We start from the raw sequence: 26,270 nt of genomic DNA, 5'->3' as shown, positions 1-26,270 counted from the left end.
CGAGTTTCGAGAAGTAAATGTTTTATGAGCCCGGCACTCGGTACCACGAGGATTTGACAGCCTGCAGCAGACGCGAAGTTATCATTTGCCTCCTCCGACCGACAAGACCGAGAGCCTTGTCCCGTCCCGCCGACGGACACGAAGTTTAAGCTGTCCGTGATTTATTAATATTTGTACCGATCGTAGTTTCGTGTCGTGGTACTTTTTAGCTCCTGCGCAGTGGCTCAGGTGGACGAGACTCTGATGCTGGGGCTCTGGGGTCATGATGCTAAATATAAACAGCATTAGCGGCCATGGACCTGGCTTTTGCGGTCGCACACTTCTCCGAACCGGGCCACAATAAGCTTCCGGGGGGATCAAAAAGGATCAAATAAACCTTTCTCAAACATTGCAACCAGAGTGGCCGCTAATCGCTCTAGAGTGATTGCTTCCCCTTGGGGAACAAATAACCACTTTTGGACATGAACTAGAGGGGAAAAAATCCCAACAGCTGACCCCCGCGCCCTCATGGTACTTTGGTCGGTGCTGGCCGGACTGAATTGACTAATGTCCGTGTCAGACGGTGACACGGCTACATCCGTTTGCGTGACCCGCTGGAAAGAAGAATAAAATCATCGCAACGTGTCGGCCAGGTCGGCTCAACAAACGCATCCTGCGGCGGCAGAACTTTTTTTCCTGTAATGGAATTCGGATTCGCTTGGTCCCCGGACCCGCAGGGCCGTTCTGATAGATAAGTCCTTGTGGCCCGACTACACGACACCGTCTCGACACGAGCCAGCCCAAGGGTTAAAAGGGTTCCGGTGGAGTGTCTCGTACTAATTACTTTTCCTTGTTACAACACCCCGGTATCTGATTTGCACCACGGCCCGGATTGGCCCGGAACAAACATTGCCTACCACACACACACCGGGCAACCGGAGGTTGCCTGCGGTCATACGGTCGTCGAGATAACCGGCCCAGTGTGCGTATCCGACGCGTGTGGGACACCGTAACGCGTGTCCTTTCGAGAAGAGGCCGCCTTCGTTTGACCGTGATTTGGGCCTAGCCTTCGGTCCTTCAAAGATAGGCCCCCGGCTGTACACCGTCGCACCGTGTGTCAACTTCCGGGGTCCGGTCAAGAAAGTTCAAGCCGAGCCGAGGTAATCGGTTTTATGAAACAGACAAACCCGGGGCCGGTGGGGTCGATGAAAGTGATACCATGTCGTCGATGCCGGGGTGGCCTCGTCCTCGGATCGTCCTCGGACCGTACTCAGGGCGCATCACTCTTGGGGATTACTTTCATTACTTGTTTATATTTATGACGGTTACGTGCGCCGCAAGTCGAAGATGCGAAGGAATCCGTAAAAATGGTCCCAGGACCAGTGCTTCGGGTTCCGGCCGTGGCGGTGTATTTGCTCACCAAATTTGACATCATCATATATGTGCAAATGTGTATTGCATAAACCCGGGCGGCCACAAAAAGCAACTCGCCCCAGTTTGTTACGGCCACAACTGTTACAGTGAAACTCGAATAAACTCGACGCCGGAATGTTGACCTCCGCTTGGGGCAATGTTAGCCAGTAAATGGTGCGGAAAGCATTACGCCACGCGAACGAGTGCATTCCCATTGCACACTCGCCCGGTTGATGCAAAGTTAATGCCGGGTTGAGGGAATTACCTTTCAACCACAGCTACACGTAGCACCAACAGCAAACTTTGCGTGGCGGCCATACGGCGGCAACTTTATTACTGTCAGGATTTATTACGGTGAAATGCAGGCGCCATTTTTGTTTCCGCACCGTTTGTTCCCGTCCACCGGGTGATGATGTAAAACTCGGCGGCAATGAGCTAATAGTTTTAATTATGTTTTGTGGCTTAACGATGTGCGAAGCGCCGGAGTCGGAGAAGTGTCGATCTGAGTGTCGGAGTCGGAGCATAATGTTGGGTCGAAAGAGGTTGTGTCGATACACGTTGATGGTTGTTAAATGTGTTTACTTTCACTTAAACACGGACGCGGTGCTCAATCAGAAAGGACCCGAGAGTTTGCCCGGGTTAGCCAACAACACCACCGGCACCGGGTTCATCCGGGTGCGGCGGTCGTTTGTTTCGTGCACCGTGCCGTGTGCATTCGGAAAGGATAATTAACTGCATGCAACTGGCGGTGATTGCGGACAAATTATTAAATCAATACCGCACTCGTTACCACTGCGGTGGACACACAGGCCGCGGCGGAACTCACGCTGACGATGACAGTGTGACTGCAACTAATAGGCAAATCCGTTGGCGGAACCACTCCGCCGGGTTTGTTTCGCATTCGCCGCATGTTCCCGATCCGATTGGAGCGGCTAAAAAATGTTTCCGTTATAAATTAAGGCTTCTGCCACCTCCCCGTCTAAGGGAACGTCTCAATCACGGCGCCAAAGTGTTAGCAACAAGTCATCCAACGAGCACCGAGTATCAGTTGCGCCACCAATTTACTCTCGCACTGAACGCCTTTTTCGATTGATTGAGCCAACAATGGGTCCCTGGTTCCTGGAAGAAAGAAAAGAAGCAGAATAAACCGGAAGGGGTTTCCATGATTGGGTTCCGTAGCGCGCTGATTTCGAGTGGCACAAGATGACCTTTCTCTTGGTGCGCCATTCCCCCGGGTCGGATTTAGCTTCGGATCCACGTGCGACTCATCGGTTTATGACACAAGGACACAAGGGCTACGGCAAGGCATCCGCATTTTGAGCACCGCTTCCGGCCGAATGCGCCTGATTGAATTCAAATTGGGTCGGACGGATGGACCAGCGACACAGCCACGACGGGTTTCGGGTTTGTCAAAAAGCGAACATTTTTGCGTCCTTTCGAAACCGCAGGCCGCTGCAAATCGAAAAAGGGAAAGGCCGCTTTTTGCTGACGACAAAAGCCCATCGCCGAGGGTTTTGGGATAATTCTTGATCGGACTTGTCTTACTGTTCGTCACTCGGGGACGGTCGGTCCTTTGCGACTGCTGCACACTTCAAAAGGATCGATTTATCGGGAGACAGACACATTCCATTACATTTGATCCAATTTAATTTCACCTACAGCTATGCGCTGATTTCCACGCCGGGCGCGCGGTAGTCCTTCGGTAACGAAGGTTTGGCAGTGCGGAACCGGCCCCATCCGATTTGGGATCCACGCTACAGATTACGACCCCAAAACGGATGCCTCTATGCTCGTCATAATGGGCCCTGGGTCGTGACAAACAAATTTGGCAGCACTCTGCTGCGGCCTCTGAATTTAGCAATCTGTTTCGGGGTGGCCACTGCTGATGGATTATTTGGTGCGCCGCAGAGCCGTATTCATGAGCTGCTTTGGACTATTTTGGACCACCTTTCTTTTTTCTTCTGGAGCCACATGAATATCAATGCGGATTGAAGCATCCCGCGCACACGGAAATCAAAGGTTCGGATCAACACCGGCTGATGGCGATAACGGGGCCCTAAATATCCCGGCCGAAAGATTTGTATTCATACCGATTTACCGACGCAGAAACACCGAGACCGGGGACCGAGTCGTCCGGCATAGGTTTTGTCCGAATCCGAAGTCGCACGCCGCTGTTGCTTCAATTCCCGGTGGCAGCCGGTGGCCGATGTAGGTTATGCAAGATCGAAGCTTTCAGCATTCATCAGTAATTCTGTGGCTAGAATCGGTGCTTATGCAAACGACCCTGCACGTTGATGACTCTCGCCATGAAATAAAGATGTATCACATGAAGAATTCAGAGGAACTCTATTCTGCCCGGAGGGCGTGTTGAAGCCCCGGATACTTTCATTCCCACAGCACTCTGTAAGCTTTCATTTCCTTGTAATAATTAGGGAATTGATGTCCTCTGCGTTCGTTGCCTGGCAGCCACTCACATAGCAAGCGGGATTAGCTGTGGGATTTGAAACAGGAAACATTTCATGAAATTGCACGAAGCAAACACAGTGTCTGCCGCCGAACAGATTGCTGACGGGCGGATGGATGTATGGGAAGTATTTTGGGGGTAAACTTGAGCTCGTGAGTTTGTAACAATCCAGCATCAATCCTGAAAGCAAGACCCCGGCATGTTTGACCACCGCTGGACGCGTCTGTGTACATAGCAGCAGTGGAAGACAAACATCGCCAACTGGGTTAGTCCCACTAAAGTTGTCTTAATTAAATTATCCCATTGTCGTGTCATTCCCGACTTCACGGTGTCCAACAATCACTCGTAGTTTCGCAATAATATCAGAGCGTCGGTCAGGCTTTTTTAGGTCAGTCCCACATTCGGTGTCTTCTAACCAGAGAGGGATGCTTCGGGCATAACTGGAGTTTTCGCCAACTTCGCCGCCTGCTGGTGAGTTTTGTTTAAATTATCGTTCCAGTTGGGCCGAGCGACAAACTGTGCTTCGGTTTCCCAGGCAACCAGGGTTGCTGGAACGCTCCAAATGCGGGCAATAACGTGAGTGTGTGTGGACAAGCTATCCAGCATGCCATGATGGTAGAAATCTCATCCTGGGACCTCCCGCTGTGTGCCGGACGAAGCCGGACAACAGCGGCCAATAATGGATGCTGCAGAACGGCAGTCGGGGAGCCGGGTTGATGAAGTGAAAGCTGACACATAATTAAACCGTTGTCCTGGTGTCCTTCCGCCGCTGCGTAGGATTGCAAGAAAAAGCTCCGGACCACCGGTGTCCGGTCCGGCCAGTCCAGGGGTCACTTAAACAGTGAGCATGAGCTGGCCGACCGCCCGCTGCGACGGGTGGCGTAATGTACTTACCGACCACGTTGAGACGGAAGGCTTGGGAGATTTTCGGCTCGGTCGATACCTGACACTCGTAGGTGCCGGAGTCGCGCGGCTGGGGCGACGTGATGCGTAACGTCCACTCGTCGCTGCCCTCGGTGTGCAGCGACTGGAAGCGCTGGTCGTTCGTGTAGGTGAGAATGCCCACCGTTAGGATATGTAAGTCACGTTTCCGTATCCAGGACACCTGCGGACAAGCGGCCGGAGCGACCGGTTAGGTTAGGCTGTGTCACGGACACCGGAAGTGGGCGTGAGTGTGTGTGTAACACACTCGCCCCGTGCCCTCGTCGTACTTACCGCCCTGTCGCCCAAATTCCGGACTCTGCAGTGCAGCAATGCGGACTGACCGACGGTGGCGGTCACCTCCCGCTTGGTGCTATTGTCGAAGTAAGGCTGCGAAAAGGGCTGCTCCCAGTAGGATTGCACTTCGCCGCTGATGATGTTAAGCACTGAAATGGACCGTCGGCAATGGGGGGACACATGAGTACACGGGGCGCACACACACACATGGCTATGCATGGCATTTAGGGCGAGATAATTAGGTAATATCCTTCCGAGAGTTTTACGAAGAGAATGGATGACCTTTTTGCAGTTCCACTCCCAGGACGGTGCTTGGTGCAACTTCCAGTATTTAATTAAAATACTGCCTAGGCATTACGATAGTGTATGAGTGAGTGTTCGGTTCACTGAAACCCCCTCCGGAAACGCTCACCAATCCGCTTCCGGAAATCTCACACTTTCCCTTTCAACATTCCTCTCGAACCCAGTGCACTAATGCGCACTTCAGACTGCGGACCGAGGAACGTGATCGCATTTCTCAAACAGCTGCACCGACCGGTTTCAAATCAAAATTGCGTTGCGTTTCCCCGTGGCTGCCCAAAATCCGGTCGATAACGAACTGAACGGAACGCTGCGGCGCACTGCAAATTTGCCTCACTTATGCGCCATAGTGAACTTTGATTGCACATGCTGCAGACTCCGCCCGTGCCCGTGCCACAGCCAGTTCCATATTGCATCAAAGTAGCCGGTGGGAAAAATTCAGCCGCGCCACTGATTGATGTGAAACGGAGAAACGGAAATTTATGGATCCGATGCGATCGATGCGGGCCGCAATCACACGGGGAGTTAACAGTGACAACTGGCCCGATGGCTGGCCGGAAATGGGACAATTCAACCGAGATGGTTATGGTGGTTAGAACCGACGATCCGTCTGATTGCGTCCGGTTTTGGGGTGGCACCGCAAACGACCTCCGCTCCCGGGCTGCTGTCAGCAAGGTGTTGAGGCGTGTTTGAGAAATTACACGTGCTTGCGCCTGGCCACAATTGCACCCATTGTGAACAAGTCGGTCGGCGGGAGCTCGGATACTAAATGGGTTCCGAGTTCGTGAAAGAGCAAATCACAGCACGGCAAACCATTCGAACATGAAGCCGTGAAAGGATTTTCGATCAAGCCATGCATTAGCGAACCCGCCCGTGGCCCCGAACTTCTCGAAAGTTGAAGAAGGTCCGGGCAGGCACGCCGAGTTAATGCTCCATAATGCACGTTCGGATCCCGCGTCTTCCGGCGGCCGGGTTTAATGGCTCAATAATAAAGCATTAAAAAGGTGATTTATTGTGTTTTCGTTGGGCCGGGTCGGCCATTTTCTCGGCCGGGGTCCGGGGGGCATTATTTTTCCGTTAGAGGTCCTCGACGATGTTGAACCCTTTTGGGCGAGAGAGGCCAGGGGCGATATGATTGACGAGTGAACGGTTCCGTGCGGAAGCGCTGAAAACACGGCCTTCTGCCTGTCCGCCCGTCACCGGCAATCAATGCAATGGCGGCGGGACCCGAAGCACTTCAAGGCTAATTGTCCGTTGGCGAGTGCGCGATTCGATGAGCTACTATTTCCTCCACTCACTCACTCCCTTCCACTCTCTCTGTGGCCATTACATGGGCCAGGATCAGTGTAGTGGAAAATAAATCAAAACCATAAAAACGATAGGCGCACGTCAACCGGTGATGGCTTTTGATGGTTGTTTCTACGGCGAGGCTTGTCAGAACCGCTAGTCGTCGTGTAATTTGCCTACGCCAGGGGGAGCCACCATCACCACCGGCTGCGTTCACTCGGTCCACTTATCAAAGCCTGCTGGGGTACGTAACTAACGTATTTTTTCAAACTTTACAAAACGAGTCCGAAATGTCAACGCAGAACGCTCGCGGAGGCCTTTTGCCGCATTCGCTAACGTCGTTGTTTATTCGTTTGCGCTGCAAAATTTATGGCACAAACTCGGGCCTCGGGACCGCTAAAGGACGCTCTGATTTATTGACGTCGCGCGGTGACGCGACGGTTTGTGGTGCAATTGAGTGAAAAAATAAAAACGGTTATTAAAATGTAGAAACTTTGCGCCGCTCGCGAAGACATCGGTAGAGACGTTTTGCGGAAAACGTACTTTTGGTACGTGACTCCCCCGGAGTGCACCGGAGGCGAAGCCGTTAAAAGTCTCTTGAAACGGCAGTTTAGCGTGAACTTTAAAAATGGCGTCCCACACGTGTCGCGCACTTTGCGCCCCGTTTAATGGCTTCCTGTCCTCGCGATTTCTCCCCGACACTTCCCTCGATGTTGTGCTTTCATTACACAAAGACTACGGAGGCTGACAAAATACACACAACCGAGCAACCGAGTGACGAAGAAATCGATTTCTGTCTGCCGGTGGAATCAAATTATAGGTAAACAAGCATTTCGACTGGCGGCGGGACTTCTTCGACATCGTTAGTCGCACCCGTCCCAATTCCACCGGGGCGTCCCTGGGCCCTACCGTGTGTCGCTGCGTTGGGAAATCAAATTAATTCTCAACCTTTTCTATTTGCGCCATCGTCAATTACTATGACTAATGAGCGCCGGATTTAAACCCCTACGACGAACCGGGCCCGGGCTCCGTCCGATGTGTTCCGATGTCGTTGCCCTAGGAGAAAGAAGTCTCTAATTGCTCGAGTCTACCGCCAGGACCCCAGGCAGGCGGGCTCTGCTGACTGATGGCGGCTAGAACTTATCTCATTACACTCCGTCGAACGGATGGTTGGGTTAGAATCGTTAGGCGGCGGTCGTCGTCGTCGTCGGCAGTCGTTTGCTGCATTCTTGGCAACCGTAAGCATAAACAAACCGGGCCGGGTCTCCTTTAAGACGACTCCCTCGCCGGGCCGCATGTTGTGACAGTAATTCTTCATTAATTTAATAAACTACATTCACCGCAGCGCTTCGAAGCGATTCCTTTGGCCGACGTCGACGCTAAAGCCAGATCTCGGCAGATCCGAGATCTCTACGGCGTGGTGTTTTCGTAGCTTTTTTAAGCCTCTTACTTGTCGCTACAAGCAGCCAAGGATCTGAAGGACGGTAGTGAAATGAAATTTACCGGCCTCCTTTTTGGGGGACGCCGGGTGGCCCGGGTGGGCTGTATGCAAACGGGGGGCCGACTGCATACGTGTACCGCCCATTATCCAGCCACCGGAAAGAGTTGAGGGTCTCGTTAGGGGTCCCGGCGGCCGTCTCCTTGTCTCCTTTCAAAATGATTTCCCGGCAGGAAGGAAAATGCCGGGCCAGGGCCACGGTCTACACGATGATGATCCTTCCATAAACCCCCGACAGCGACAGAGAAGAGCCTTAATATAGGAAATAATACGGCGCGTCTCGGCGACGCGCAGGAGCGGAGAAAAGTTCTTCCGAAAAGTTTACAGCCCCGGGCGGCTGAGGGGCCGCGAGTGAGTCTATGACGAAGAAGTTCGGGTCCGGGATGTTGTGTCAATGTTGTAACACATGGCGCGCTCGGGACAACGGAGGACTCCGACTCCGCGAATGCTCGTTTGTAACTCGCATTCCAGGCCCCTTGTTCATCGTTATTTTGTTATGAATGATGATGATGATGATGAAAACAAAACGACGAATGGATGACGAAGGAAGGTTCTAACCGTGAATGTGGTAAGGGTGCAATATCATTGTCGTTGTGGGCATCTCCGGGAGGTAGCGGTAAGCACTTGATGCGGCACCGTGATTGAGAGGATTCCAGCAACGAGATACTGTTTCGGTGATAAGCCATCATATGTTCACACTTGCGCATCCCGCAGCCGCAGCCGACCGCGGCGTGATTCTTTCTTTCGCCGGCAAATCGTTCCCCGAACCGGTTCGCAGGACAATTTTTCAACCGATCTCCCGAACCGGATAATTGCTCGCAGCACGCACACACACACCCACTTATGATGGATGGGCCAGAGTGATGAGGCATTTCGGTCTAACGCGTAATTTGGCGCACGAAAGAAAAGCTAATTGTTTGATTGTAGGCACAGCGCGAAAAAACGTCACGATCAGATACCGGTTCGAGTGTCGTACCAGCGACGAACCGGTCGGAAACACCATGTACGGACGGCATGCTTTGATTGATGAGATTTTGTGGGCCGTGAACCGGGAAAGTGCGATGCGATGTTAGATGAAACCAGATTGCTCATATTTTACGGAACTTTTCGTGTAGAAATTAAATTACAAATGTTAAACAAACCTTCTCGCTTCAAAGTCGGATGCCTGGTTTTGACGGTCGGCTTCAAAACAGGACGGTGGGTTAGAGAACTGTGAAAGATGAGGGTTTCAAAAATTGGACCGGACATTCCCTCAGGAGTTCAGGGGACGAAAAAACCGGGATTAAGATGGCGCAAAACTGGACCTTTTTCCGCCTTTTGAAACATAAAAACCATACACGGAAGTTAGCCGGTCGGCCATTAGAAAAGGCAGAGGTTAAGATCTCGGGTTGACCGAGCACCGGATGGTTTCGTCCTCGTCGTTGTCGTCATTGGGTGTCGTCGATGGGTGATCGTAAATTTTTCGCAAACCTTTCGTTTGCACCTCAGAGATCAGGTGCTCGTCGTCTTGGGTCTCGGTTGCCCAACCGTCCAAGTTTACGACCGGGCGAACCCCAAAACCAAGACGGTGACATTACATTGCGTCGTTGTGGAAAACAGCTCCTGATCCTGATGCTGATGCTTGCACTTTTGTTGTCCCTTTTTGGCGCACTAATCGAGTTTACGGTTAGTGGTACTTCCCAGAAAGGATCGTAAGGGTTCATCGAATGCTCGCTCGCTGGTTACGGAGCTGGTTGGGCTTATCCCTAATCCTTTCACGAAACACCACCAAGAGGCTTCACGCGCCGTTCACTGTTCTTAGCCCACGGGGTGCGGGAATTAGATTGATTTTCGTGCCACGGGGCCTCGTCAATCAAATGTCGGCCTGTTTTTGGGCCGGGCCGGGGATGTAAACGTTGGCGAATCGAATCAGCGGGTCGCATACAATGCCAATGCCCGGGCCCCGGAAATGAATACAAATTTTGTGTCACTAGCACGACTGCACCCCGGGGGAATCGATTATTTTTCTTCCTTTTTCCGAGATTGATTCCGGCGCCGCAGCCACCGCGGGGGATATGAAATTAAAATCCGGACAAACAGTTTATGGCTCCGAATCCGGTGAACGGTTTTCGCTCGCGCTTCGAAACTGAATTAATTGCGCAGTAAATCCCCGCGGTGTCATTTGGCGTTCCGCGTGGGCCTCAAGTCCATTCATCATTTCACAGTCCCCAAGATGGAGGCTCTCCTTCGGTGATGTAACGAAAGTGATTGTTTCTGCAAATACTGTCGTTAAATTGTCCGTTGCCTATCGGGGGAATTCGCTGGACAATCTCTGAGGCTAAAAAAATATATATTACACACAAATCAATGATTTATTCCCCAAGACAATCATAATAAGTACTTCTTTGCTGAATCGTCATCAAATTCGTGGTTCCCTTAAACAGCGAGCCAGCGAGTTCCCCGGATCCCCGGACAACCTATGGGAAATGGTTTTCCCGACAACACGGACCGGTTGGCTTGTGTTTGTGCATGCGATGCAATATTTTCCGCTTTTCCGGCGGCGAAACGTGTCGATATTTACATTGCCTGTCAACAGAACGGAAGGTCAAATATGCAGGAGCTATGCCCATATTGCGACACGGAACCCCGGCCAATAGGGAATAGGGTGCTGCCCGTCGTGCATTTCCGTAGGGATTTTTTCTACGGGCCGACTCCGACGATCGCTATTGCTTATTTGATGAGCAGCCGGATTGGGTACGCGGCTGGCGTTTTATTCCGTTCTGCTGGTCTAGCTCGTTTTGTGTGCCTTTCGCCACCATTCGGGGGAGAAAAAACAACAAACGACCACCCGAAAGGATTGTTTCTTCGTTGGGGAGTGATTGGAAAATGTAAAATGAAGCACGCTCCGTGGGGAGCCTCCAGCCCGATGGAGCCGCCTGGTACCTTTTGGGACGTTGGCCGAACCGGCTGTGGCGTTCCGAGACGGTCCCCAAAAGGGACTGTCCGAGCTTGCGGGTGTCGTCGTGCCAGTGGCAAACCTACGGCATAATTATTCTCTCGAGTGTCGTAAAAATCCAGCTGCTGTCAGGGCAGGGCGCTCGTAAAGGCGGATTTCGGATGGAACTTTATTTTCCGTTTCGCCATATCAACGGTTTCTCAAACCGTCAAACCGACGCGGGCACCTGATGGATATAGGTTCCCGCGAGAATAATAATAATACCGGTGGCACCGTGGTTTCTATCGATTTCGGGCCAGATTCGATTCGTCGTGGGATCCGACAGTCCGACTGTTCGTCGTAGGAATTGAATTTGAAGCGTACGCCAAGAAGACAGCACACATTTGAGCCCTTTTTGATTGACCGGCACTTTCTGGTCGTAAATGATTGATTAAATTTTCAAGCCGTGGCGTGTTTTGGTTGCCGCAACCATTTGGAACTGTTTGGAAGAAAATGTCAAATTTAAATATCAAACTCTGTGAAGCAAATTTCACGCATAAGCGAACGAAACGATGGACCCCATAAACAGCTTGTTAGCATAATTTATGCCACACCAAGTGAATGTGTGGAAATGAATAAAATGTGGCCAAGAATGTTGACTAGAGCTAAGCGAGTTGAAAATTGTGTCAAAAAATTCAGATTATTGCCCTTCGTAGGCCAACGGGCAACGGGTCGTTTCGACCGAGCCCATGACGAACCACTTTTTTATGGACCTCCTCAGGGCTTAGGGCGAAGCTGCGAGCCTGCTGTTCGGTTGCGTGGCTACGTCCTTCCGCGCGTTGCCCTGGGCAACGGTCAAGCAAATTTTATTTCACAAACAGTACGGCACACAGTAGCCGACGGGCGAGTGAGCCCGTTCGGGTCGGGATGATCGAATAAAATGTCAAATTTACTACGCTGCCATACGCGCGCACCATGTGCTCCTTGGATCGGAATGTCACGATGAGTTTTAACTTTACGAGGACGAGCGAAATTAATTTAGCCGACGAAGGCCGGCTTGGCCTGCTACTAAATGAAAATCGATTCCCCAGCCGGCGAGTGGCCCCAACCTTTGCACTGTTCCGTTTTACATTTTATAGCACCAAGATTCTATCCCCATCTAATTAGAGTACTGAGAATACGGGAGGGTCGCTAACAAAAGAATGTTTTGGAGAATTTGTGGCCACCAAAATTCGCTCGTGACCCCCGGGGCGATAAAGTTGGGTGTAAAAAGACGAACGAAACTTGACAAATTACAAACTTTACAACGGATGCGTTTCGCAGCAAACCCCCGGGGGGAACGCAGTGACATTGTGTGCCTTCGCCATAAACCGTCCAATGTTGCGCATAGTCCGCGCATTTTCGTAAGCAAATGAGACACCTTCTCTAAGTGAGGATGTTCCACGGTTCCGTTCGGTGTTTTTTATTGGTGCTACAGAAAGCTGACTTTCTGTTTTAAAAGTGGATCTTTTCTACTTTTCACCAGCCAACACCGGGAACCGTCGGCGGCATCGAAAAGGTAAGCGCAAGGTGCCTTCCTGCCAACGTGTTAAATGTGGCATTCTGAAGCCGCCTGCATGGCACAAAGACCTGACGACTCCGCGGCCGGCACTAGCACAAAAACACTACACAACGAAGGGAAACTTTGCGAACCCGTAAACTTGACTCGAACACAAAGTAGAACAGAAACACGCGAAAAAGTGTCCAAGTTTAAGAGCGCCCAATGCAAAAGCAAACGGTAGAAAATGGGAAACTTTTTCCCACTTCCTAACGAAGGCCCGCGTCCGCGCGTCCGTAATCCTTTCCGACGGCCAAGTAGCACTACAGAGTAGAGGTGCTGGCAGCAAGTGTGCAGCGCGAAACAGTGGACCACATCAAAGTTTTCTTTTTTGCACTGCCTCCGCTCGGGTGTGGAAGCCAACCGGCGAAGAATTGGTTAGGAAGGTAAGTGAAAGTTAGGAAAGAAGTGAAAAAGGATCAACCAAATTGATCAGCAAAAGGACTGAAAGTTCTCCGTCGGCAAGCTGAATACGGGCGCGGTATATCGAACAATTTCTTAGGGTCGAATTGAGGTCCTTCAAACGCGATCACGGCATTTGAATTTGAAGGCCCCCGCCAAAGTATCCCAACTGCGGCTTATAGTCCTTTCGGGGTACCGATGACTTACGACTGCTACACACTAATCGGATGAATCGGATGAAAAGTTCCCCGATTTCACAGTGGATCGTCTTGATTGATCATCAATTTAAGGTGCCCCGAACATGAAATGGGCAGAATGTGACCCATTATTGTTGATGAGCCGGGAAAAAATGCCGGGTAATTCGGTTAACTTGCCGAGGGAAGCAGAGTAAAAAAAAAACAGGAAATTGACGAAGGCCAATACAGCACGCAACGCTAAGAAGCCACTCGAATGCCTCTTGGCTTGGCCCTTTTCTTTTCTCGACAACAGATCGACAGGGCGACAAGCGATTTTGTTGGCATGACACGAGACCGGCATTGGGCACCGAACAAAGGCGAACAAGTGCTCTGAGCCCAATATTCTGTGTCCCTACTGTGTGTGTGTGTCTGTGTACTGGTTAAGCGTAACACAAGGGGCCACTAAATGTTTGATACGAAACTGCGAGCCTCATTTCGATAGGGATCACAGAAGAGGTGGCCATTTTTCGCAAACACTTTATCGCCAATTCTCGGAACGGCAACAGGACCCAAACAACCTCCTGGCTCCTAGCTGTCCATTTGTTATTTAACAGCACAAGCATTAATCCCGGGTTTGTTTGTCGATGGAAAGCGGAACGATTTGTTTGAGATTGAAACTGAACTTCAAAGGCCAAGTATAGTGTCCCCGTGGGTGACATGCGACAACTGTTTCTGTCAGTGAATGTAATGTAATGGAATTTGTGCGATACTTTGAGAAGTGTTAAATATTACAAGGAGCACCTACATATCTGTTAAGTTTTCACTCTTTTTCGAGTTACTCGAACACGACACGATTCTGCGTTATTGAAGTTCACCACTCGACAGACGTCAGTTGTCGCGTTTATTCACCACGCCGTGTGGTGGATACATGACAAGAAGTTGATTTGTGGTTTTAACAGAATGTTTAATCATCGAATGGAAAAGCTTACAGAGGACATTATAATAGATCAAAAGGCTGAATCACAACCCATTTAATCCATTTCTGATAGGGAGTTGTTTACGCGTCTTATTAAAAAAGATTGAGACCATAAATACAGAGCAACAATCCGAATCTTCTTTTTCGTTGCCCCCAGCTGGGTTCCAAGGCTATTTATCGCGTTGTTTGGTACTAGTCTGTGGAACACCAGTTTTTGTGCTATTCAAAGCTGGATACAGATTTTTGCACTATCTGATCAGCAACATCCAAACAAGTTGCTCTACGGCCACTTCGAAAGTGGTCCTTTTGAAGACTGGCTCACCGCTGGGTTCCCGAGTGCTGTATTGGCAATTTCTTCCACTTTGCATCCGGGTTGGTATGCAAAAGCTGGAAAACGCTCCAACTTCTCCGTCAGCCAATCATTTATCCGGATGGGTCCGGAGAAACTATCATTCATCGAAAGGCATTTAAAAAAGAGCAACAAAGGCATCGCTTCGAACAGAGTTCCAACGTTCCGTAGTTTGCCAGCCTCGCTCTAGCCACAAAGGAACACCAGGCAGCGTACAATTCAATTATGCAAGCCTTCGATAGCGTCGAGACGTCCGACATGACCGGTGGCCTGGATGGGGTTGGCATTTTTTCAACGCCACCGATGGGTTGTTGCAGGCTGCACCGTGACTCCGGAGTCTCTCCCGTTCGTTCCACAAGACAAGCAGTCGAAATCAGTCTAATATTTTATGTATTCATAAAATTTATCAGTTTATGGAACGCGCGCGACCGAGGGAATTGAAATGGCAATTTATTAGTTTATTTAAAAGTTGACGTACTTTATCATCGCCGGCGTGTGGCCTTGACGGCGAGCTGGTGTGTACGTAAACTTTGTAAACTCACTCTTTGTCGTTGTCCCTGTCTGCCGGTGGAAAATTGGTTATTCATGGTGTATTTCCACGAGCAGACAACCAAAATTCCGCCGGAACCGGCCGCATGGTTCAAGTTTTACCCGTCTATGCCGTGAAAAGCCGCCGTTCGTGGTCGCAGCAGAAAAACGTATCTGATTGAGTCGTTTTTGAGTCAGTGGCCCGATCGGCCCGGGTTCCAGCGGGTTCATCCGTGGCGAGCCCGTTGATGAATAGACGCTATTTGCTGGGTCAATATTGGCCGTCGGGATTCCGTCGCCATCGTTGGCACCCCAAAAAAGGGTCGGTAAAGTGGATTTGAATTTTTATGCTTCGACAGTAAATATGGTCTAAAGTAGAATATCTTGCTTCGACCAGACTTCCGGGGACCGGGAAAGTTCGGTCCGCTCACTCGTGGCCGTCGCTTGTCACCGTCGGCTGTCATCGGGCGTGATTAGGCGTTGTTTGCGCTTCAGTTCCGCAGAGAGCAAAAGGGTGTTTGGCGGCATTTTGGCGGCAGAAAACACTTTATTTACGAAGCATCGTTTACGGACCCGTGGCCGCGTCGTGGTCGGTGATTGAAATCAGCCAATCTGGAAAGCTGGCTTCAAGCTCGCGAAATTTGCATCCGCAGAAACATAAATTAGAAACCACCGCCGGAAGCTTGGCTCGATCGATAGTGTGATGTGATGTGTGAAGACGAGGTGGTCATGTAACGACGCTGATCAAAGGCGGCGAGCGGCGAGAAAGTTTCGTCCAGCCCGCGTCTAGCACAAATTCTAACGCTGCCAAATGTGGAAAATTGGCCATTTGCAAGAGCGCGAAGCCAAGCTCAGTCATCGCTCCGAAAGGCAAAGTTCTGCCGGCGCGAAGTTGTCGGTTGGTTGGCCTTTTTGCTGCCGCGATCCAACAGAATAAACAGGCTCCCCTACGGGTGCGGTTCCGCGAGAATTTGAATTTTTAGCATTAACGCGAAGCATTCGTGAAGCTTCAGTGAGTTTTGCCTGCTGGCGGTTTCGGCGGGGCGACTAGTTGTTAAACTTCCCTAATCTACCATGGATTTCGATTATTCTGCATGAATTCTGTCCGCGGGGCGGTTGTGTTGAGGTTGTTTTCTGGAATGCTCGGTAATGGCGTCAGCAAACTCTGGTCCAGGCTAGGCTGACCACAGGCACTGGCCGGGCTTTGCGAGAGCCAGCCAGTGGTCGATCGCATCAAGGAGCGAACGGGGACCAAAATATTTTCACCCAAATGGAGGCGCCCAGTGGCTCAGTTCCCACGAGGCAGTCAGGTGTGTGTGTGCCCTTCCTGTACGTGTGCCCAGGGTAAACAAAGTTCGAGGTTGTATCGATTGAAAATACACAAATCTTAAACAGGCCAATTTATGATGTTTGCCATAGCAGACGGATGGCACGTAATCTTGTGTAAGCATGAACTTGTTTGAGATTTCTATTCACCGACGCCGGTGGGACTGATGGAATACTGTGCTTCGGTCTGCGTCAAGAGCTTTCGGCGACACGAGGTATCGGTAGGCATCGATAAACCTCTTACATAGACGTAGCAGCAGCAGCAGCTGCGCTGTAATCTTTGGCAACAAACAAAATGAATGAAAGGAAAACAGTGTGCGTCTGGACGATCCAAGCGACTGACGGCTCGACTTTGATCGGCCCATCCTGATTGTGGTGCTGCTGTTGGCCAACGAGAACTGAAAGTGATTATGAGAAGATTATCCCTCGGGAATAACAATGTCTGGTGTTCAATATCGACGCAATGCTTTTGAAGCTCCTGCCGATTGCCGCAAAGATAAGTGACTGTGAACTAAGTCGGTTCCCGGAAGCGATTACGATTTCATTCAGCAGCAAACCATCACTCACAGCAGGCCGTGTGCTGCTATTGCCCGGGTGATGCCATTGCTTATTCATGGAAATCTCGATCAAATGAACTTTTCGCCAACGCCAACTAAGGGTTGGGGAATATTAAAAAGTCCACAAAGCAGAAATCGGGCCAGTGACACACCAACACCGATGGCTCATGTTTCCCGGTATTCGACACCGAACATGTTGGGCGCGCGCCTTAACATGCCAATCGTTACTTGTCAGCCGGGCGTAAGGAAGTGTGGTGCTCGATGAAGGCAGAAAGGTGACAGCAACGGCTCCCAGGATAGTACATTTTTAATGTACGCATGACCCAGGAATGGCGCCGTCGTATGATGTGAGGCTTCCTAAACGGTGCAAGAGGCCGGAAAAGTGAAACCGAAATGAACCGCATTCCGTGCGTTCGTCTTCCTATCTTGACACACGCACACACATACAACCTACGCGCCCGTCGTTGCCAGGGCCCGTTGCCCTCAAGTATCGACCGCGAGTGCCACTTTGCCTCCGTTCCGTTATGTTTTATGCAAAACATTATGTAACGATAACGTTGTTTTCATGCCTTCCACTTTGGCGCTGGCGCCCGTCGCGTTCCGGGAACCTCTTAGATGTTTCAAAAGCGCCACCTGCTCCCCCCGCCGGCTGCGGTCTGCCCCGTTCTGGAGGGTCTGGAAAGCTTTCACGCACGGACCGAGTTTTTAGCTACAGGAAGCGTCACGCTGAACAAACAAACTATGGTGACGCACTTTCCCCGGGGGCGGACCAGTATCCGCTTGCAGCTCGTTGCCATCGAAGAGTCCTATGGTGAGTGCAGAAACGCACCGCACTCTGCGTCTATGTAAATATGTTTATCCCATTATTGAAGCTCACTGAAGCTTCACAAAAGTGCCACCCCTTTGCTGTCACACATCGGCCTGCTTCGATCGGTCGCTACGCTAGGAAGGGTTCACTTTTTGGGACGAAAATCTCCTTCCGATTTTGTTGGTTTCACGGTCGGTTGCCCTTCTGAAAGTGGACCGCTTTCGATGTAAATCATGCGCGCCGTTCAACACTACGCTACGAATGGGTCTCCGCACGTGTCACTAAATCATTCGGCAAACCGAGATCACAGGATCAATGAATTAGTGTTCGAGTTAATCGGTTTTAAGCGATTGACTTTGACCCTTTCTAGTGCGAAACATTATACGTCGCGCAACACCGTCGTGGTTTAATGTGATGCAACGTCCGATGTGACGTATCACTAAAACGATGGCGAATTATTCGCAATTTCGCAATAATGGGCTCGTCCCTCAACCAAGATAGATCGTTATGTTTATTCGGAATGAAGGTTCATTGTTCATTGGCATAACGCTTTTGCAGAAAGTCTCGAAAGGCAATCGCGCAGCAAAGGTAATCTCTTTGGAGAACCGAGCCAGTTATCAGCGATTGTGGAGGACGCGCTGTCACGCTTTTATCTGGGGCACGGGGCACGGCAAAGAAATGTGTGCAAACTAATCGTCGATAATGAAGGAATCGATTCATTTTATATCACCCACGAATGGTGGCGAAGAATAGCATCGCTCGGGGTTTAAATATCTCTCCCCGATGAATGCCACTGGTCGATAAGATTAGACTCAGGAGCGCGGCTTCCGACGGCGGTTATAAATACGGTAGCTCAAAAGCGCCCTGACTGCTGTACACTTCGTCAAGTGGCGGATCGAGTACGATGAAAACTTCGGTGACATTGATCGGCTTGTTGGTTGTGGTGGGCGTCGCGCTGGGCCGGCCACAGGAGAAGGGTACCCAAGACGAATATCTTGGGCCACGTGGCGCTTGGACCCGTTTGCACCGGGAACCTCCCATACGGGGCGGCGATAGCAGCGCCCCGGCGAAGAAGGCGGACACGGTAACGACCAAGTACATCCTGCAGCCATTGGACCACTTCGATGCGCAGAACGTGAACACCTGGTCGATGGTGAGTATAGGGATTCGCTTTCTCTCGAGTGGCTTCCGTGTGATTGATGAACGTGTGCACTTCAGCGTTACATGGAAAATGAAGAGCACTACCAACCGGGCGGACCACTGTTCGTGTACGTCGGCGGCGAGTGGGCGATATCCGAGGGCAGCATCTTGCGTGGCCACGTGTACGATATGGCCAGCCAGCTGAATGGTTCTCTCTTCTACACCGAGCATCGATACTACGGCCTGAGCCATCCGACCGTGTAAGATTCCGAACACCGCCGAAAAACGTTCAACGCACTCAATGAACCTTCGTTTTGCTTCCATCCTGTGAACAGTGACCTGAGAACGGACAAGTTGAAGTACTTGAACATCGACCAAGCGCTCGCGGATTTGGCGCACTTTGTCGTCGAAATGCGTCGGACGATCCCGGGGGCCGAAAAGTCCGGTGTCATCATGACGGGCGGCTCCTACTCGGCCACGATGGTTGCCTGGTTCCGCCAGAAGTACCCACATCTCATCAATGGCGCGTGGGCCTCAAGTGCGCCCGTGTTTGCCAAGATGGAATTCACCGGTACGTCAAACGGATTAAGCCCCACGGTGGCCAAGTGGCTCGGTCTCAAACCTTTCTCTCTTTCTCTGTCTTCGTAGAGTATAAAGAAATCGTGAGTGACAGCATTCGGCTCGTCGGGGGAGACCACTGTGCCGACCGGATCGAGCGGGCCATCCACCAGGTGGAAGATCTGATTGCCAACGATCAGCACCACCGAGTGGTGCAGGACTTCCGGCTGTGCAGCGATGTGAATCTTACGAGGCCACTCGATGCGATGAACTTTTTCAGCAGCATCTCGGACGAGTTTGCCGGTGTGGTGCAGTATCACTCCGAGGGGGACATTGAGCGCGTTTGCAGTGTGATAGAGGACCCGTCGGTGCCGATCGAGATGGACGCGCTGGCCAAGTACGTCACCCAGGGGCTCGGCGCTAACAGCTGCATGAACTATGCGTACCAAGCGATGATTGACTATTACAAAAATGTCGAATGGAACCATGGCGCGGCGCAGGGTGCAAGTAAGTTTGGAAGTCCACCAAAAAGGAGTCTCGAGTTTTCATTCCGTTTCATTGCCAGTGCGCCAGTGGATGTACCAGACCTGTGCCGAGTACGGCTGGTACCAGATCTCCGGGTCGGCCGACCAAATCTTCGGCTCCAGCTTCCCGGTCGACTTGTTTGTGGAGATGTGCGGTGATCTGTACGATGGATTGTGAGTTCTATTTTTATGGGGCCAACTCGTAACTCGTATTGATGGTTAAGGGCGATTGTTCTCGTCGGTAGCTTCGACGAGACCAGAATGGAAGCGAACGTCCAGCGCACCAACGTCATCTACGGGGGCTGGAATCCGGAGGTGACGAATGTGTTCTTCACCCAAGGCCAGCTGGACCCCTGGCGTGCGATGGGAATTCAGGAGGATCTCAACGAACACTCGCCTGCCGTTGTCATACCGGGTGAGTTTTTTTTCCCCCTTTTTGGTATCGATTCGTGGTCTAATCGATTTTTCCTTAAATCTCCCAGGAGCCTCCCACTGTGCGGACTTGAGTTCAATCTCCGAACGAGACTCAACAGAAATGCGGGCGGCCAAGGAAAGAATATTTGAACTCGTTCAAGTGTGGCTGGCTTAAGTTTTAAAGGTCCACGGAGAACCGTTAAACTGACTTGTGCAATAAAACTGGGTTCCGAACTCACGACTCGCGGATTGTGAGTCATTCCCGAACCTCGTCGGAGTCTCGTCGTTGACCCCGTCGGTGTGTTCGTTAATTATAATTAGGCAGCAGCGTCATAAAGCGCGCGTTTAATGGAAGGCACTCTGCATCGGAATCCAATTTAGCCGGGGGATGGTGCCCAGGTGAGGTCGGAAAAGGAACTTCGGTCGTTCAAGGGCTACGGCGCTTCGCTTCACGCCGATTTCCCTCGGTTTGTACTAATTCATTAATTCAAGACCAACCGTCGTCGGCGGTGGCCATTCGGGAAAATTATCCAAATCCTCCCCCCGAGAGATTGAATGATAATTGGGATTTCCAGCCTTCGTCGCGTCGCGGCCAGTCGCGCACTTACCCGCAGAAATCACGACGAAGTAATAGAAAAATAATCCCAATAATCCTATTCGCGTTTCCATGTTGAGTTTGCCGCACACGGCCCGCCCGTCGGAAACGGAATGTGGGCCACCCCGAGTGATGCCGACGGATGCCGACGGCAGCGCAGTTCCCGATGCTCGGCTGCTACACGGATTGGACACAGTTATTGGACCACACCACTAGTAATCCACGGCGCCCATAGCGGCATAATGACCCACTTCACCGCACCGCACTTTTAGCACTTTCCACTTTAGGACTCTACTTTGTTGCATATTACGGCCGCAGACCGTGTTTATCCTTCGCATTACACATCACGGGTGCGCCGATCACGGGGGAAGGTAACACACGGAGATGCGTATCTGGAGCACCGCACACTTCGGCTTCGGCGAGAGTCAGCACATTTTAAATTATTCATCAATCATTTCACTGTGACAACGGGCACGCGGGCCGACGCTGTCGGTTATCGTTCGGACACCCGGCTCGGTCCGATCAACGCCTGAAGTCTGAATGATTCAGCAATGCTTGATTTTTGAACTCCTCCAGAACCTGGCTTTGAGCGCGGTGGTTGTGTAGAGTAGACGGGTCAGCAGCAGCAGCAGCAGCAGCAGTCTTCATTTGCATGCGTACCCGCATTATTAAATCATTACGCACACACCGTGGCCGGCCGTCGACGGTTTTTGCTGCCCGAACGGCCGGAACCTGCCCGGCGAAGGTGTCAAGGATGGCTGCGATCCGACGCAGCAGCAGCAGCAGCAGGCTGTGAGCTGTCAGTTCATCACCGTGGCGTGCGTGTGAAAGCTGCGGGCTCCACTCCGGTAAAAACTCCGAACCGATTCGCAATCTAATCCGAGCTGACGTGGCCCGGGCCACGGGTGTTAAACATTAATTTAATCGCAGCTCCCCCCGTCGACGACAGCGCCGAGTGGCGGTCACACTGTCGACAGCCTCGGAGGACACGCTCGATGGGCAGTGAAAAAGTGTGTCACTTAAAAAAAAGCCGGGTTCACGGGGTTCGCCTACTGTGAGCGGACGCGCGGAACAAATGAAAACAAACGCTTGTCAAATTGTCAGACTTGTCGTACCCTTTTCACGGTAAATTATTTTGCCTCGTTCTGCGCCACGCCACGTTCAGAGGTGCGAAGCCAGGAAAGCCAAGGAGTTGATTAACCGGACACAGCGACCGCACTCTCCTCGTTCTCGCTCTCCCCGCTCTCTCCCTAGTTTATCGGACTTAATTACACCACATTTGACAAAACACAGCATTCCATTTTAACGTTTCCTTTCCGCTAAAAAAGGTTTCGCGGCACAAAATGAACCAATTAATGCACCGCGTAATCCAACGAACAGAGCACGATCCGTGCGACGATCACGGAAGCACCGGGTTGAAATATGCCACCACCGTCGGTATGCCACGTGTGAGGATCTTCACGGAACTGACGAGGTGCCGAGCAGTGTTCGCCAGCGCGATGGCGAACACGGCCCTTCCGGCCTTCGGGTCGGTCGGTCAGTGCGGCGTCGGTGAGTGCCCGTCTCCTTCGGTGTACATGCGCACTTCCGTTGACCTCGGCTCGACTTCCCCGCAACCGACGACGACGACGTGAGCGCGGCCAGCTGATATGCGCCAGACACTGGTGAGTGACCGCGGTCGCCCCACCACGCCACCGCCCACCCGGGCGGCAAGTGGAAAAACCGTTGCTTCCGACCGGAGAGACCGGAACCAGAGCAGCAGAGCCACATGGAAATTAGCGGAGAAATAAAGCAAACGTGCGGTTCATTAATTTTTGAATGTTGTGTTATAATTTAATACCCTACAGGTACGGCGGGTAGCGGGTCACCTCGGGCGGGAACGTACATCACACTTGTACACCGGCGATGAATGTTTCACCAACTTTCCACCCCGCCGCACCGGCGCATCCGGCCTTTTGGGGGGGAAGGAAATTTATTTGTTGATTTTATTTACCCCGCTCAAGCGCGCGCCGCGGACGAGAGATAATTTTTCTGTGCCAATTGTATGATGAAGGACCACGACGACGGGAGGGGGCCAGGATGTGGTTGAGTGCGGGAACCCGTCCCGGGAGCCGCAGAGAGATTTACTTTGATTGCCGTAACGATTTCGAAAAAGGAAATTTATGAGGACGCAGGACGCTGGTGGCCGCCGCGCGGTCACCAACTATACACGCCACTCCCCGGTTGGATGGGAAAACGGTCAGCTGACAGGCGGGTTGTCTGGGCTTGAGAGATGGATAAAAGCGTGCGAATGTCGGGGACGTGTTTGCCACGGACCGCAGGGGGGACCTTCGGGGGACAATGAGTTGAAATTTCTTTCCTGCCCAGCCCGTGCCCGACAAGAGTGAATGCGTGGAAAGCGAACGAATAAATCGTTCCGGCCGACCGAGTGGACCACAAACGGGGCATCGGGGTGAGACCGTTTAGGGTGTCGGCAATTGAGTATGTTGTTGGGTCCGCACTTGAGTGTCTGAGGGGACACTTTGGCCGGCCGAGATGTTGTGTAACAAAATGTGAAGAGCGTGTGCTCGCAGTTAATGGAGCTCGGGAGCGGGAGCGGGAGCAGAACATAGATTAATGATAAGTCGCCGCCGAACACCGAACGCGCCCGAGAGCCCGTAAGCTACTTTTGGTCCCTTGAAGCGAGGCACGGCACCGTAGGTTCTGGGCCCCTCCGATGCCTAAGCGGATTGTGTCGTTTGAATCATATCTACCCGGTCGCTTTCATTAAACGACACTCCAGGCGCTTTATCTCTATACAAGTATTCCGATTCCTTCTCTCGGTAGGTTGTTCCATGCTCTCTTGTCGCTGCGAATCGAAAAAGATAATATTGCGTCGGCCGGGGTTTTCCACGGCACAAATATATTAATATCCCGAACGGTTCAAGATTGGGGCGTTTCTTCCCGCGTTTCGTTTTTAAAAGATCAAATATTTCGCCACTTTTTATCAGTGAACGATTGTTCCGATAACGCCAAAAGTTTCAATATCTTCTTGCTCGCCGGAACCGACCCCGAAGAGGAACTTTTTTCTGGTTCGGCGTCGCACACCGAGCGGTGGCAAAAATACTTTCCTTCAAATAGTAATGAGCATCCTTTAAGGGACATTTGACTGCATGGTACGGCTCTTTATCGGGTACGAGGACTAGGGGGAAACCAGAGCCAGATGCCCTGGTCGGGCCCGGCCCCTTGGTTTCCGTGAAAGGACCTGCAGTAGAAAGATATTTGATTTTGATTTCTTTTTGCCATTGCGTTTTTCATCAACCCGCTATTCGTGCTTCGTTATTCCTTTGCTCCGTGAACCACGGAAAACCCGACACCGTGCTCGACGACGACTGTCGCAACGTCCTTTTTTTCCCTGTCGTGATCGGATTAAACCGAGCCGTAGGTCGGTCGGCGGACAGCGGGCGGCAAGGCGGCAGATAGAGAGAGAAGCTTACCAACTACTATCTGGTTACTTTGGTGAAATGTACGCAAAATGGAGATATCATTTGCTGGCAAGCGTGAATATTGTTTTTAGGCGCCTTTTTTAAGACCCTATCTGTGCCATCTCGCCACTTATGAGAGTGTTCAGACGGGAGTGCACCGTTCAAGTTACATTCAATTTGGAAACTTTATGCTGCTTTATGAGTTGTAAAATTATTAAGCTGATTTGCTCGAAAGGCTGCGTGAATTGGGGAAGTGGAATGAAATAAATAAAGTTGGAATACAGCGTGTCAATTAAAATGAACTGCGGAGTAATTGACGTCAAATGTTTAATTTAATACAAGCGTAAATGGACAAAGTTTTGGCTATTGATTCACCTCTAAGACAGAGCGACCATTGCGCAGCATTCACCAAACAGTCCACCGGGAGAATTTCGAAGCAAACGGAATAGTTTCACCGGAAAAGCGCCACTGCGACGCGGCGATCGGACTCTGCTCGCAAATAGTTTGCTGTTGCATTGCGAGGCGCAGCCTATGGTTGCTTTGGTTTCAACTTGTGACTAAATGTTTTCCCGTTGAGGGACACATTCTTGAATCGGCGAACATTGCTAACATTATTAGGACGCTAATTAGGAAATAAATTAAAATTTAAAATGACTGCAGCTGTGCACCTAAAGCGGCAAATCGGGCCGGTATGCGTCTTCATCGTAGCTTGGAAGGATTAAAAAAATTAAGCTCTAGCTCGCGAATCCCAATCCTGTCGCCCTGGCAGTGCCGGAAAGGATCATGCCGCGTCCGCCGCACTCCGAATCCGGCGCTCTGATGTTGACGGGGCGGCCCTAAAGCGCGACCGCACTTTATGCGCACTTTCTGCTGTTTGACATTCTATTATGATTATGGTAATGGTTTTGTTTATTTGTGCTCGCGGCAGAAGGATCGTGTGCCGCGGGTCCGTCCGCCTATCGTCGTGACGCGGTTGGTAAGGACGCCAGGACCGCCCGGCCGCGGGCATCGAAACCAGAAAAAGCGGTTTTAAATTTTCCGGTTCATTGTAGCGGGCATGAATACGTCTGAAAGTTTGGAGGCTTTTCATTTATTTGTCCCCTTTTCCCGGCAGCTCTTTGTTTCTTACTGTTAGACGCGCTTCGGGGGAGGTCCGCGCGCAGGATAATATCTCTGAAAGTGCAGAATATCGATAAAAGCACGGCCCTTGCATTAATTATTCCTAAAAGGCGAAAAGTGGGCGCACAGCACGCCGGGAATAGTTCGCGAAAGGAGTTGGGCCCAAAGTTGCGCCACAAGTTGGGGGAAATCGTCGGTCCAATCCGGTCGGCGCGGAAACCGACGGACCGGGAAACTTTTCAACCGCGCGAGTGTTCGGGGAACTTCTGTTCCGAAACCGAACTGGCGACAATGGAGCGTGGTCGCGATTTATCCGTTTTTCGCCTGCTTTGCTGCTGCATTATTTCAGCCGGGCCGGGCGAGTTTTGGCCCTCCGGGATTCTTAATTTGCTTGCTGCTCCGGCCGCCGAAAAAAGGATTTTACAACTTTCGGTTGACGCAAACCAAACTCGAGCATTGTGTGTAGTTGGTTGGCCAGTTGCATTCCAATTTTCTGTCATGACCGAAGAGTCCAATTCCGTAGTTTAGTGTCTTTCGCAGAGTGCCCAGCGGTTCCGGTGAAACAATAGCTAAAGCTAAAGTTCTCGTACATAATTTCCGAATGCGACCGTAGAAAAATTGTTTGCTAATCCGAGGCCGCATCGAGAGACACGGGTTGTCGGAA

General features: G+C 51.3%; 2 protein-coding genes across 2 annotated transcripts in view; one reads left to right on the top strand and one right to left on the bottom strand.

Moving 5' to 3' along the window:
* The window catches only part of LOC128274473 (protein sidekick-1-like), a 36,554-nt gene extending 15,457 nt beyond the window's left edge, over nucleotides 1-21,097 (bottom strand). The window contains exons 1-3 of the mRNA XM_053012688.1: nucleotides 21,037-21,097; nucleotides 5,072-5,223; nucleotides 4,751-4,961 (exon numbers count right to left, since the gene is read on the bottom strand). Coding sequence (XP_052868648.1) covers nucleotides 4,751-4,961; nucleotides 5,072-5,223; nucleotides 21,037-21,097 — 424 coding nt within the window. The remainder of the gene's footprint in view (nucleotides 1-4,750; nucleotides 4,962-5,071; nucleotides 5,224-21,036) is intronic.
* On the top strand, nucleotides 18,686-20,686 carry LOC128274302 (putative serine protease K12H4.7). The gene is made up of 7 exons (XM_053012448.1): nucleotides 18,686-18,945; nucleotides 19,011-19,192; nucleotides 19,268-19,503; nucleotides 19,581-19,997; nucleotides 20,056-20,188; nucleotides 20,260-20,429; nucleotides 20,497-20,686. Exons 1-7 carry the CDS (start codon nucleotides 18,697-18,699, stop codon nucleotides 20,601-20,603), a joined length of 1,494 nt encoding a protein of 497 aa, XP_052868408.1. The 5' UTR covers nucleotides 18,686-18,696; the 3' UTR covers nucleotides 20,604-20,686.
* Nucleotides 21,098-26,270: the final 5,173 nt, after the last annotated feature.

The sequence above is a fragment of the Anopheles cruzii genome, chromosome 3, assembly GCF_943734635.1.
Source record: "Anopheles cruzii chromosome 3, idAnoCruzAS_RS32_06, whole genome shotgun sequence".
NCBI lineage: Eukaryota > Metazoa > Arthropoda > Insecta > Diptera > Culicidae > Anopheles > Anopheles cruzii.
This window is presented reverse-complemented; position numbering and strand designations above follow the sequence as displayed.